The sequence below is a fragment of the Vipera ursinii genome, assembly GCF_947247035.1.
Source record: "Vipera ursinii genome assembly, chromosome: 2".
NCBI lineage: Eukaryota > Metazoa > Chordata > Lepidosauria > Squamata > Viperidae > Vipera > Vipera ursinii.
Window position 1 is genome coordinate 170,690,071 of NC_139513.1, and position 13,854 is coordinate 170,703,924.

The 13,854-nt window shown below is 39.8% G+C and overlaps 1 protein-coding gene across 1 annotated transcript in view; it reads left to right on the forward strand.

The window, feature by feature from the left end:
* Window positions 1-13,854, forward strand: part of HUWE1 (HECT, UBA and WWE domain containing E3 ubiquitin protein ligase 1) — a 101,247-nt gene that overhangs the window by 39,123 nt on the left and 48,270 nt on the right. The window contains exons 20-24 of the mRNA XM_083356717.1: window positions 305-482; window positions 2,165-2,256; window positions 2,440-2,651; window positions 11,417-11,474; window positions 11,997-12,209. Coding sequence (XP_083212843.1) covers window positions 305-482; window positions 2,165-2,256; window positions 2,440-2,651; window positions 11,417-11,474; window positions 11,997-12,209 — 753 coding nt within the window. The remainder of the gene's footprint in view (window positions 1-304; window positions 483-2,164; window positions 2,257-2,439; window positions 2,652-11,416; window positions 11,475-11,996; window positions 12,210-13,854) is intronic.

A 13,854-nucleotide genomic window follows, 5' to 3' on the forward strand; every position in this document is an offset into this window, starting at 1 on the left:
AGGTAGCCAGAGATAACTTTTGGGGGTCCTATAAAGCTGCTGCTTTTCAAATTTTTGCTGTTTCCTCTTCGCATAGGAATATGTTTCCTTCTCCACAACAAAAGTACTTCCTTCCAATTTTCTTCTGTCATGCCACTTTTCGGGATGCTTTGTAAAGATAGATTGCATTCGAAATGGAATTAGTCTTGTCTGTTTATATTAATCATAACTTCAAGTATGGAGTTCACCTAAAGTATACTCTGTGTAGCATGACTGTAAGGTGATGACACTTTTGGTACTGTTTTGTATCTGTGTCTCCTGGCAGGTCCCTGCCACTAGAGAAGTTCTGGGTTCTCTCCCCAATGTCTTCAGTGCTCTGTGCCTGAATGCCCGGGGACTTCAATCCTTTGTTCAGTGTCAACCTTTTGAGCGTCTCTTCAAGGTCTTGCTCTCTCCAGACTATCTCCCTGCAATGAGGAGGCGGCGTAGTTCAGATCCACTTGGTAAGTTAAATTGAAGAGTGATTATACCAGGGATTTTGCTTGTTCTTCACCTCCTAGTGAGCTTGATGTTGGATGTCGTCATCTCCATCCATTAGAAACAAGGTTAATTCTAGATAAAAGAAAGAAGAAGTTTGAAGGTACATCCTACTTCTGCTCTGTAGTGTGCTGGAGATGTGTTAAACTACGACCATAATGCTGTAGCTTGGAATGGTATAAATTGGGAAATACAATTCATTAAAGTCCCAATTTATCCTGGCAGTTGGCTGGAATGATTAAATTGGGCAGTGGCTCACCTAATGTTTTTGGAGAGCTAAAAGGTCTTAATGGATAGAGCCTCCCTGGTGAAATCTAGTGGTTCCCCGCCTCCCCCGGATTTTTTAGCGTGTGGTGTTTTGTTTTTAAATGTAGAATTTTATATAGAAGTATAGTTTTTACGTGTTTTCTTGCTCAGAATGGCAGAAAACTATTGTAATTGAAGTTGGAAGAAGATTTGGGAATTGGGAAAAAATGGTTTGGGACCTTGGGGGCTTGAGTGCCATTTCAAATGACTAAATTCACTCAACTCACTAAACCAAAATCAAAGAAATCATATTATTGCCTAGTATAGAATATGAACCCAGCCATAGATCTAGCTGTTAAGCTTTCTAGCTTATATACAAACGTTTATATACAGCCAACTTTAGGGAGTTTCATAGAAGACTGAATATGCTATTATTTCTGATACACAAACGTCATTGGAATTATATTTATTTTTATAATTTATAAGGTTGCTCAACTCTACAATGATTCTGGGCCCATGCTGTAAGGCAATCATATGATGCAACTAAAAACAAAAACAAAAATAATCATTCAAATACTAGGGGAAAAAAGCAACCATTAAAAGGCAACCTGCTAAGCTTGTAAGCCGCCCTGAGTCTTCGGAGAAGGGCGGGATATAAATGGAATTAATAAAATAAATAAATAAATAAATAAACCTTACACATAGGACCACCCAATCTAACTTAAAGCCTGGAGAAAGAAATGGGTTTTCAGAGCTCTTTTTAAAATATGGTTAAATTAGGTTAGGCATGAAAGTATATGATGCCATAGTTGTGAATATGCACTCACCCTAATGAGGCCTCATGAAATTTAGCTAAAAAACTTGTATTCAGCTTTTCTGTGAATAATCCCCCATAGAATTACAAAAAAGTATAAGAAAAGCATTAAAAACCATTAAGGAAACAAAAAATTCTTACAACACCGTCTACTTATTCAAACCTAGGAATTTTTAAAAGTTTAGCCGTTCACCTAGAAACAAAGCAAGGAATAGGATTTCCATTTTTGTTTTTCGGAGAAGGCAATTTTGATACTTCAGGCAAGGCAGCCATTTTTGCATTTCCATACATGTTGCTTTCTTGGCTCCTCACTTCTGTAGCATGCCTGTTGTGACAGTGGAAATTTGCGAACAGTTTTTGAAGACAGTTCCAAATAGAGTATGTTGCAGCAATCCATCTTAGACTATTATGGTCATATCTGATTACTGGTAACCTCCTCCTTTAGAGCTGTATTGTAGCCATTTAAGAAAAACTTTTCCCTTTTGGTTGGGCTGATTCATGCCAAGTGCAATAATGCCTCATGTAGTAAGTTCAGTTCTTTAAGATTGCTTATATATTTTGCATTTCCCACTCCCATGTTTATTCTAGGAGATACTGCTTCCAATCTTGGAAGCGCTGTTGATGAACTCATGAGACATCAGCCCACGCTCAAGACAGATGCTACCACAGCCATAATTAAGGTAAGAGGCCAGCAAAATGCCCCTTGCTATACAGCACTGTTTTATAACTGTCAATCCAACTAGCTTCTCAAGGTAAGCAGTTACCTGTTACTTGATTACTTAAAAAAATAATCTAACTTGAAATACAGTATTGTAACTCTAGTAGAAAGAGTGCCAACATGTTTATGTACACTTTTTTTGCAGCTACTGGAAGAGATCTGTAACCTGGGCCGAGATCCCAAGTATATTTGCCAAAAGCCCTCCATTCAAAAGGCTGATGGAACAACCACTGCTCCTCCACCTCGTTCCACTCATGCAGCTGAGGAGGCCTCCAGTGAGGATGAAGAAGAGGAAGAAGTTCAAGCCATGCAAAGCTTCAATGCCACACAGCAGAGTGAGGCAGAATCTAGTCAACAGTGAGTAAATGAGGCTAAAAGGAACAGCAGGTGACAGCTTGTTTTGCCAAAATAGCCAAATATACCCTACTCTGCTCTTTCAGGCTACCAGCTTGGATGGAAGTGAGGATTCTCTGAAAAGAAATAAGGCAGTAATTTTTGTGTAAGACAATTCTGATGAGGTTCCAGAAAACCTCTTAAGATTATGCCTGGGAAATTAAGGTCTTCAGAATCCCCCCCCATGCCACAAGGAAAATGCTTTTGAAAAAGAGGAATGTGAAAAGTGGTGGGATATTACAAAGAAGGATGGGAATAAACTATTTATACTCAGCTTCCACTGATCCTCATGTTTGTCTCAGGTTAGCTACTAGTACACTTGCTGCTTATGGCCAAAAAAGTTTGTGGATAAATTTGGCTGTCCACTCCAGTACAGTATGCAAAACAGAAAATGCACAAGATCACTCGTGTTAGTAGTATGTACATTTTACTGTGGGTAATCTCTGAAAAGGGCATAAAACATTTTGAAGTAATACCCAGGATTTCATTTAATGCTGCATTCCAAATGAATTAAGGAAGTACTGAGGCTCACAGTTTAACTACCCTGACATCAACTGGGAGACAAACTCTGCACCAAGTGGAAGATCAAACAGATTCCTGACAAACCTAGTAGACAACTTTGTCACCCAAAAAGTAGAGAAGGGAAGTAGGGGGTTAGCCATTTTGGATCTAATTCTGATTAACAGAGAGGAAATGATAGAAGGTGTTGAAGCCACAGGCACCTTGGGAGGAAGTGATCATGCAATATTGGAATTCAACATTATGGAAGCACAAGCAATGGAATACAGTCAAACTAGAGTCTTGGATTTTAAGAGAGCTAATTTCAATAAACTTAGAGTTTAGGAATGAGAATCCTCAAGGGGAAAATAACTCAAGAAGCTTGGGAAATTTTGAAAAGTGAGATAATAAAAGCCCAGTCTAGCACAATACCAAGAAAGAAGAAAAATAACAGCTCTCAAAAGAAACCTGCATGGCTGCATAAAGAACTCTTTCATAAATTGCTTCCTCCACAGTGAGAGGGGAGGGTATGCCTTCCCTGGCTCACTGACTTGCAGCCACGCCGGAGCCGAAAGGGGCTTTTCCTTCCACCCACCCTTTGGAATAAACACAAGAGCTGCGTTTACACGACACGCTCTTCCAGGCCACTGCAAACGGCACGCCAGAAGCCGCAACCACTGCAGTCCCCACCTTTCGGCAGCCTGCATGGCCGAGCGCAATCTGCTTATGCTCAGATGCCGCGAGGGCGAGGGGCTTCCTGCCGCTCCCGGGGTCTGACGTTTGCAAGGGGGAGGGGAAGGGGCTTAGAGGCTCTTGGGGGTGGGAAGGGAGAGTCACGTTGGAGGGGGGACTGGACTAAGGAAGCTTGACGTTGCTTTGCAAGAACGGGGGCGCTCGATTGATTTATGTACTATTTTCTGGCGTATAAGACGACTGGGCGTATAAGACGACCCCCCAACTTTTGAGAAGATTTTCATGGGTTAAAAAGTTGTCTTATACACCGGAAAATACGGTAAGTCAGAATATCAGCAAATAGCCCGAGCCTGCAAAGACAAGTGAGGAAAGCTAAGGCTCAAATTGAACCAAGGCTTGCGACCAAAGTCAAAAATAACAAAAAAGCTTCTTTCAACATGTAAAAAACAAGAAAAAAGTGAAGGAAATGATTGGTCCATTAGTGGGTGAAAATGGCAAGAAGGTGATAAACAACAGGGAGAAAGCAGAACTATTTAACTTGTTTTTTTGCATCTGTCTTTACACAAAGGGAAAAAACAGACCAATCTATCAAAAATAGTGCCATAAAAAACAGAATAGAAACACAAGTTAAGATACGCAAGAAAATGGTAAGTGAGCACCTGTCCAGCCTAGACGAGTTCAAATCACCAGGACCAGATGGATTACACCCCAAGGTTATCAAGGAACTGGCAGATGTGATCTCAGAACCACTCAACTATATTTTTCAAAGATCCTGGAGCACTGGGGAACTACCAGAGGACTGGAAAAGAGCTGATGTAGTTCCCATCTTCAAAAAAGGGCAAAAAATGGATCCAGGAAATTACAGACCTATCAGCCTGACCTCAATACATGGGAAGATTCTGGAAAAGATAAACAACGAATCAGTGAGCACCTAGAGGCAAACAAAGTCATTACTAAAAGCCAACGGGTTTGTCAAAAACAGATCATGCCAGACAAATCTTATTGCATTCTTTGACCAAGTGACAAAATTAGTGGATCAGAGGAATGCTGTGGATATAATTTACTTGGACTTCAATAAGGCATTTAATAAAGTAGATCACAACCTACTACTTGATAAGATAGAAAAATGTGGGTTAGACAGCATCACCACCAGATGGATTTGTAGCTGGCTGACCGGCCGTACTCAGCATGTAGTCCTCAATGGAACCTCAACTACATGGAGGGAAGTGTGTAGTGGGGTGCTCCAGGGCTCTGTTCTGGGCCCACTGCTCTTCAACATCATCATCATCGATTTGGATGAGGGCATAGATGGGGAACTCATCAAATTTGCAGACACCAAGCTGGCAGGAATAGCCAACACTCCAGAAGTCAGGCTTAAGATACAGGAGGATCTGGACAGACTTGAACACTGGGCACTATCTAACAAAATGAAATTCAGTGGTGAAAAAAGTAAAGGTTCCCCCGCACATGTGTGCTAGTCGTTTCCGACTCTAGGGGCCGGTGCTCATCTCTGTTTCCAAGCCGAAGAGCCAGGATGTGTCCGTGGTCATGTGGCCAGCATGACTAGATGCCAAAGGTGCACGGAACACTGTTAACTTCCCACCATAGTGGTCCCTATTTTTGTACTTGCATTTTTACGTGCTTTCGAACTGCTAGGTTGGCAGGAGCTGGGACGAGTAACAGGTGCTCACTCTGTTATGCGGCACTCGGGATTCGACCCGCCAAACTGCCGACCTTCTGATCGACGAGCTCAGCGTCCTAACCCACTGAGCCACTGCGTCCCTTATGGTGAAAAAAGTAAGGTGCTACATTTAGGCAAGAAAAACCAAATGTACAGGTATAGTATAGGGGGTATCTTGCTCAATAGGAGTAACTGCGAGAGGGATCTCGGAGTCCTAGTGGACAATCAGTGTGCTGCAGCTGCCAAAAAAGCCAACACAGTGCTAGGCTGCATTAACAGAGGGATAGAATCAAGATCACATGAAGTATTAATACCACTTTACAATGCCTTGGTAAGGCCACACTTGGAATACTGCATCCAGGTTTGGTCACCACGATGTAAAAAAGATGTTGAGACTCTGGAAAGAGTACAGAGAAGAGCAACAAAGATAATTAGGGGACTGGAGGCTAAAACATATAAGGAATGGCTGCTGGAATTGGGTATGTCTAGTTTAATGAAGAGAAGGTGACATGATAGCTCAGGCACTGCCACAAAGAAGAGGGAGGCAAGCTATTCTTCAAAGCGCCTGAAGGCAGGACAAGAAGCAACGGATGGAAACTAGTCAAGGAGAGAAGCAACCTAGAACTAAGGAGAAACTTCCTGACAGTTAGAACAATTAACCAGTGGAACAACCTGCCTCCAGAAGCTGTAAATGCTCGAACACTAGAAGTTTTTAAGAAGAGACTGGACAGCCATTTGTCTGAAATGGTATAGGGTTTCCTGCCTGAGCAGGGGGTTGGACTAGATGACCTCCTAGATCCCTTCCAACTTTTACTATTATGATTATGAAATAGGAGTGAGGAAATATGAGTGTTTGTCTACTTTTATTGTGTCCATACATTGCTAACCAGCAGCTTTATTTCAGTCACTTCTGGGTAGGGAAGGACCAGGGAAGCACCTATAAGGCTGCAGTGAAGATTATTGTGGGCATCTGTTACATGAACTCTCTCGGATCCTGTGCAGATCCTGTGAACTTGACTGAGGAATGGTGTAACTCTGTTGCCTGTCATTTGAGCTTGTTAGTTCTGAGGAAGTGGACAGGACTATAAGTGTAGTAACTGTGTTCTAGATCCATGTTGTTTTCTGGTTGGTCAAGGATCCTGGGAGGAGAAATGAGGTTGGAACCTGGTGGTGAATGCATCCCTAAGAGAGGATGGTACCACCAGTTCTGAAAGAGGTGCTGGTTCAAGAAATCATTGTTAGAGCCAATGGAGCTGGATAGTTTTTGCCCGCTCTCTAACTTTTTTAAACAGGGTTATTGAGAAGGTGGTTACATTGCCTTTTCAAAGGTCACTGGAGGAAAAGGATTATTTGAAGCTTGTTCAGTCTGGTCTCAAATTGAATATAGCATTGAGGCTGCATTGATTGCACATTTTGATGACCTATGGAGGTCTTTGGATTGGGGTGCTGTACTGGTTTTCAGGTGATGGCACATGACTGGGCTATTTGTGGGACCACCTATCTGATTATTTCTGCCCATATCACTCACTCGGTCACACAGAGTAAACACGTTCCTGGTCCCATCTCTGAGACTGTCATTTAATAAGAGCTTGACAGTAAGCCTTCTCTGTTGCTATGGTTGTCTTTTGAAATGAGCACCTCCAGTTTGAGTGAGAGCTTGTTATTCAATAGAAGATAGGCAGCTACATAAATGTTTTAGATAAAGGCATAAATATTCAGTTATGTCGTTTTTCTTTAATTCTGGTTGTTGTTTTTATTTTGTGTATGCTACCCAAACTCATAAATTATGTGTCCAGTAGCCTTTATGCATTTCTTTATTTCTTGAAACAAGCAAATTAAAACAGCTGTAATAGATCTCCAAATTTTGTTTCATCCCACTTTTCATTTCCAGAAAAGGGTATATTTGTACTTGAAAATAATCATTATTGGTAAATTTGATATTACGATCTCTTGCTTTCTCAGTACTATCTATATTAAAAGAGCAAAGACGTGCACTTCATCTTCTGGAGACTAAGTAGAATTTGAGTTTCTTTTAGAAATCTGGTAGATGTTTTGGGGTCTCTATGTCAACTGGTTTTGGAAGCTGCAGCTTCTGTATAGTGTTGATACATGATTTATTTTTCTATTTTGCTTTAAATTGAGCTACATAGATTCACAATTCAGATGATTCATTAAATCTGGAATGTTTTTTTTAAATGATAACATATAAAAAAGGGGTGGAAAAAAGAGTATCCCAGTTGTCATATATACACACACATACACACATACACACACACGTGTGTGTGTATATTAATGTACACTATATATAGTTATATATTAATGTGTAAAAACAAAAAGTTGAGAGAGTGTTTTTATCTTGTATTATGCTAAAAAGAGTCGGAAGTCAACACCTTTTTTTCCTTTTTCCCTTGTTACCTCACACCTTCTCTTCTCTCCTTTTCCTTCCCTTCCCCTCTCCTTTTCCTTCCCTTAATTTTTTATTTCTATTTTTCTTTGTATTTTATAAATAAAAAAATTAAAAGAAGAAAGGATAACTTATAAAAACGACAAAAAGCAAATATAATGACTGAATTTATTCTTTATTGCTTTTTCTTCTTTGAGGAGGAAATGTAAAAATCACAGTCAAAATAGCTGAAGTGATAATTTAATTAGATTTTGAATCTGACTAGGTATAAGGATCTTTCATATGCATATTAGGAAATAAATTAAAGTTTTTCAGTGGAACCCTTTTTGCAAATAAATGTGAGTAATTCCCTCCTCTATGTCTCTCTAATATGTTATAGGTTTTCATGGGGAGATGCATTTCCTCTCCTCTCCAGGAAGAATGTGACAATTTTTATTTAAAAAATTTATATGGCCCTCCATCTAAAGAAATATACGTTTGTAATAAAGGATCTCTAGCTATTATGAGTTGTGAGCAAGACTAGCACATTGATCAAGTATTACTGTTAATTGATTGTATATATTGTTCAAATTTTATTTATGGATTATATGCCATCAACTTTTTTTCCCCAAAAATTTTACGTCTTGAAATATTTCTGGTGATTATGATAGACCCTTTCAAATTCAACACAAATATAATTCCAGATTCATTGTATCACTTAGAAATCTTGAGAAATATCAAATTAATTTTCAGTGACTATGATGTATTTAATGGCATAAGATTTCTGACACTGCATGAGTTCAACAGGCCTAAAAATATTTGGCTGCTGATTTTAATTTGTACTCCATATTTGATATATCTCACTGCAATGTCCAGCAATAGTTAACCAGCATTGATGGCTTACCTGATACTATTTTTCCATCGTGGCAATGTCCTAGTGAAACCTTTTACCATATTCATCATTTACTGTACTTAGATTTTTGTGAAGGAAGTCCAAGGGTGATTGCAGAAAATGAATCTTCAGTGGATGTTGTACTTCATGATCTTGTTTGCCGTAAAACATTTGTGAACCAGCTGAATATAGTTTGGTGCTCTGTAGTTGCCAAGAAAATTCTCAACAACATCCTTGAAGGCTTTCCAGGCTATTTTCTCTGGTCCCACTAACAGATTCTTGTCGTTGATGATATATCTGATCTGTGAACCAACAAAAATTCCTTCCTTAATCTTGGCATCAGTTATTCTTGGAAGCATCTGTCTCAAATAACACAAACCTTCACCTTCCTTGTTCATCATTTTTCACAATTTTTTTTATCAATCTGAGTTTTATGTGAAGTGGAGGAAACAATATCTTTGTCAGACCAAGAAATGGTTCAAGTGCCGCTAACTCTGTAAATGGCTTAGCTGTAAAGCATTGTGAAGCAGTATATAAGTCTATGTGCTGTTGCTGTCTGTCTGTCTGTTTATCTATCTATCACCACATTTAGGAATCACCCATCTCCCTGTCAGAGGGACTCTAAGCAGCATACAAGTAAAATGTAAAAAACATAAAAACTAAACTTAAAATTTGAAATAGAGGCAAGGATAATCAAAGTTGACATTAAAAGTTACTTAAAAGATGGAGGGTGAACTTTCAAGGATGCTGTATGTTCATCTGGGAAAGTGGATGTCTTATAGTCAAGCATACTGTGACAAGTTTTAATTCAGGCTGGTCTTGGAAAAACAAGTTCCCTGAATTATTAATGTTCACAGAATACCTCCTCTCAAATTCTCTTTTAAGCAAAACTTAAATTCTTTGGTTTACAGACAGTTTTTGTTTTATTAGTATAACAAATACCAAGCTTTTTTTTACTCTTTAAAGTATTAACTCTAGTCAGAAAAACCAATTTTGGAATTATTAAAGCAGCATTTTCCCCCAGGTTCATTTGACTGCTCCAAAAGGCTATTCTTAGTTGTTTCCACGTGTGTGTGGAAGCATAACTATTTTGCTTATGAACCTAGAAAAAAACATGGCTATTTTGAGAGTTCAAAAGAGATGCTCATAGCATTCCTGTGCATTAAAATAAGACTTCTTTTGGAAGATTTGTGCGGCTCTATGAATCAGAGGCTGAAGCTTCATAATACTGTAGAGCAAAAACTATAGAGTAGCTTGAATTCACAGAACTTCAGGAAGCTGTGACACAGCAAATGTGATATTTCTGAGGACAAAAAGTTTCCTGGGCCAACAAATGGGAGTGTGAGGAGTGTATTGTCACTTTAAGCATTTTTAGCATATTGCGCCTGCTCACTGGCACCCTGATCTCAGCTTGTGAGAACCTTGCCGAGGGGCTGTCTTGGCTCACTGTTTGTTTGGCAAAGTCTCCTGCAGCTTCTGAGTGCCTGCCAGCTGTTTCTTTGTAAACTTCTGAACTCTGAAATTTTCTGTCTATGGGACAATTTAACCCCATCGACTCCCTCATTTAATGTGCTGGGTGAGGCTGCCAAGGGGAAAAATGCAAAACTGGCACTCGGCATTTGAAACCAGCTAATTCAGGGACATCATGGTGTTTTGCGAGAAAAGGAAAGCAGAATGTCAGGAAAAAGGCTCGCCCTCCTGGGTTGTGGTTTTTTTTTTAAAATTATAACCAGTTCATTATCTTAAAGTACCCTGGATTCAACGTTTTTCTGGCTTACGGGATCCCCATTAATAACAAAAAAAATTGTTCTGAATTAAGATTCTGCGATCCTTATATTGCCCTGAACTAAGTAGAAGTAAGATCTTATATTTGTAGGGTCTAGAAACAGTTAATCTTCTCCTAGCTTCAGGGAGGAGGCCATGTTTCTTCTGGCTAAACTAGCAGGGCCGGATTTCCTTTTGGCTTGTCTGCTGCCATGTGGCAGGTGCCTGGTTGGGACTGGAGTAGCCCCGATATCCTCCGCTTACCCACCTCCCCGCCCTGCAGTTTGCTTGATCCCTCCTTGCTTACATCAGACATTTTCTTCTTTCCCCCGACCAAAATCTGTACGGAGCATGCTCTTTACGTCACTGTCCGATTCTTCCCCTTCTCTCCCTCCTGCCTGGCTCCATTTTGCTGCAGAACTCCATGGCGCCTGGCAGTCGACCATTCATGGCTCTTGCCATATTCCCGTTTTTAATCCAGTTCAAGGCCTCCGGCCAAAATGGACAGTATTGCTTTGTCCCTCCCCTTGCCTTTTCTTGTCCCCCCCCCCCCCCCAGTCCTGGTGCCTTTTGTCATTTTGATGCCGCTTTTGGCACATTATTGCCGCAATCTAGGTGCAGAGCTGCCCTATGGATATTTTTCGTTAAAGGAGGCTGGATGAATAATAGTTTTGTCCCTTTTTTTGCCCTATCTTTTTGGAAAACTCCATGAAAGAAGGTTTTGCATAAAATCTAAAATGCAAGTGTAGGCAATCATACTTGTCCATTGTAAAAAAATGTGGAAGATTTGCAGTGATAGTAATTTTTCCTCTTTCTAGGGTGGTTGGGACAGAAGAACGGATACCAATTCCTCTCATGGATTACATCCTTAATGTGGTAAGTTCTTGAACAGTAGGTGGAGCTTAACGTATACTTTTGCAAGGTGTTTGTGAAAAGAATTAATATTTTCAGCTGTAACATTGCTGTGAAAATACTTGATAATATTTCCAAATTTTAACAGGGTAGTAGTTAAAAAATGAAATATCCATGTCAAATATTTGTAAAGTTAAAATAATGCTGCTGTGCTGGCTCTGCTGTTCAGTTGGATGGGAGCAGTATCCTTAAATTAGTTTCAAATATTGAAATAGAAGTAGCTTTACCAGGTTGTATTTAGATTTTGATACCTGTTTATTTATTACAATATTCTGGGAATCTTATAAAATGGCCCAGTTGTTGCCTCTTAAAAAGTTGGGTGGAATTACTCTTGACTGTATATATTCTAGAATCCGTTAAGGAACTACTGAATTAAGAAGTTGTTATGCTTTCCATATCTCTTGATGTAGAATTACATCCCTTTGTAAAACTGTAGAAAACTTAATTCTTTTCTTCTCTTTTCCCATCATTTTTCTGTCTCCCCAGATGAAATTTGTGGAATCGATCCTCAGCAATAATACCACAGATGACCATTGCCAGGAATTTGTGAACCAGAAGGGTCTGCTGCCCCTTGTGACCATCTTGGGCCTGCCCAACCTGCCCATAGACTTCCCCACTTCAGCAGCCTGCCAAGCTGTAGCTGGAGTCTGCAAATCCATATTGGTAAGGAGGAGAATACAACATTTCCCTTTCCAGAAGGTAATTATCACTGCCATTGAGTTGGAAGTATACACAGACTTCTGGAAATCCTCCTCTTAAATCCCCCATGCACCTGTTACAGGCTTGTGCTGATTGCATCATTGTAGCTGACAGTGCTTGTTAGGTTTGCAAAGTTTATTAGAGGACCATGGTTGCCTTTTTTTCTAGCAATCTTATTCCCTTAGATTCAGAATTGTTCCATATAATATACTACCATAAAATGTCTTAGAGTAGAAAGAATCCATTAGTAGGATGAAGCCATATAGCTTGCCCAATTAGGATGAGTTCAAAGGAGAAAAGCAAAGTTGTTGTTGTTAGTTGCGAAGTCGTGTCCGACCCATTGCGACCCCATGGACAACGTTTCTCCAGGCCTTCCTGTCCTCTACCATGTTCTGGAGTCCATTTAAGCTCACGCCTACTGCTTCAGTGACTCCATCCAGCCACCTCATTCTCTGTCGTCCCCTTCTTCTATTGCCCTCAACCTTTCCCAGCATTAGGCTCTTCTCCAGTGAGTCCTTCCTTCTCATTAGGTGGCCAAAGTATTTGAGTTTTAGCTTCAGGATCTGGCCTTCTAAAGAGGAAAAGCAAAGAGGAAGAAGCAAAAGCCTCTGAACATAAAGATCTATATTACCAAGAATAATGTATTTTCCATACCCAGACATTAGTGGGTGAAATAGTAAGATTTTCAGTGTCTGTTGGCTGTTTTAGTTAAAGTTCAGTTTTACAGCCTTGTACTTGCACATGCACCCCTGAAAGTCTGGGAGTCCTTTACAGTTTTGGATTGGGAATGAATACATTATCAAGGAAAGGGAATCTGTAGCCTCCCAGATTTTGCTGAACTGCAACTCTTACGTTGTTGAGTATATTGGCTAGCACTTGTAGGTGTTGTGGTACAATTCACACACAAACGAATTTTTGGAACCAAGTAAGGTTCATATAACTGCAAGAATGAATGTATGAAGTATGAACAAAGTAAGTCATACCCATTTCTCTGATTTGCATAATTTATACTAATTGTAAAATTTCTCTTTTGAAATTGTGCAATTTGGGAAATATTAGTTCAGAATTTTAAAGCTGACTAATAGTTGGCCTTTATCAATGGTGGGATTCAGCCAGTTCGCAACACTTTGGCAGAACCGGTAGCTAATTTTTTGTTGCCCAGGCCCAGAATGAACTTCTGGAAGTGGCATCCACACAGAGATTCGGTTGTTCACATATTTGAATCCCACGACTGGCTTTTATGATGAAACTGTTTTCATGGGAGGAAACTGCCATTTTTAGTCAAAACTGCTTTAGCAAGGCATAAGGATTGATTCAAGCAACACGACTGCTGAATGGAGTCTTATGGAAATCCATTTGTACATTACTAGTAATGTCATATTTAGGGATCTGCATAATATTTACAGGTAATCCTCGACTTACAACCATTCACTTAGTGGACTGTTTTTAAAATTAACAGGACTGAAAAAAGTGACTTATGACCATTTTTCACACACAACTGTTGCAGCATCCCACAGTCACATGATCAAAATTCGGACACTTGGCAACTGACTCATATTTATGACGGTTGCAGTGTCCCAGGGTCATGTGATCGCCTTTTAGGCTTTCTGACAAGCAAAGACATTGGAAAGTCAGATTCACTTAA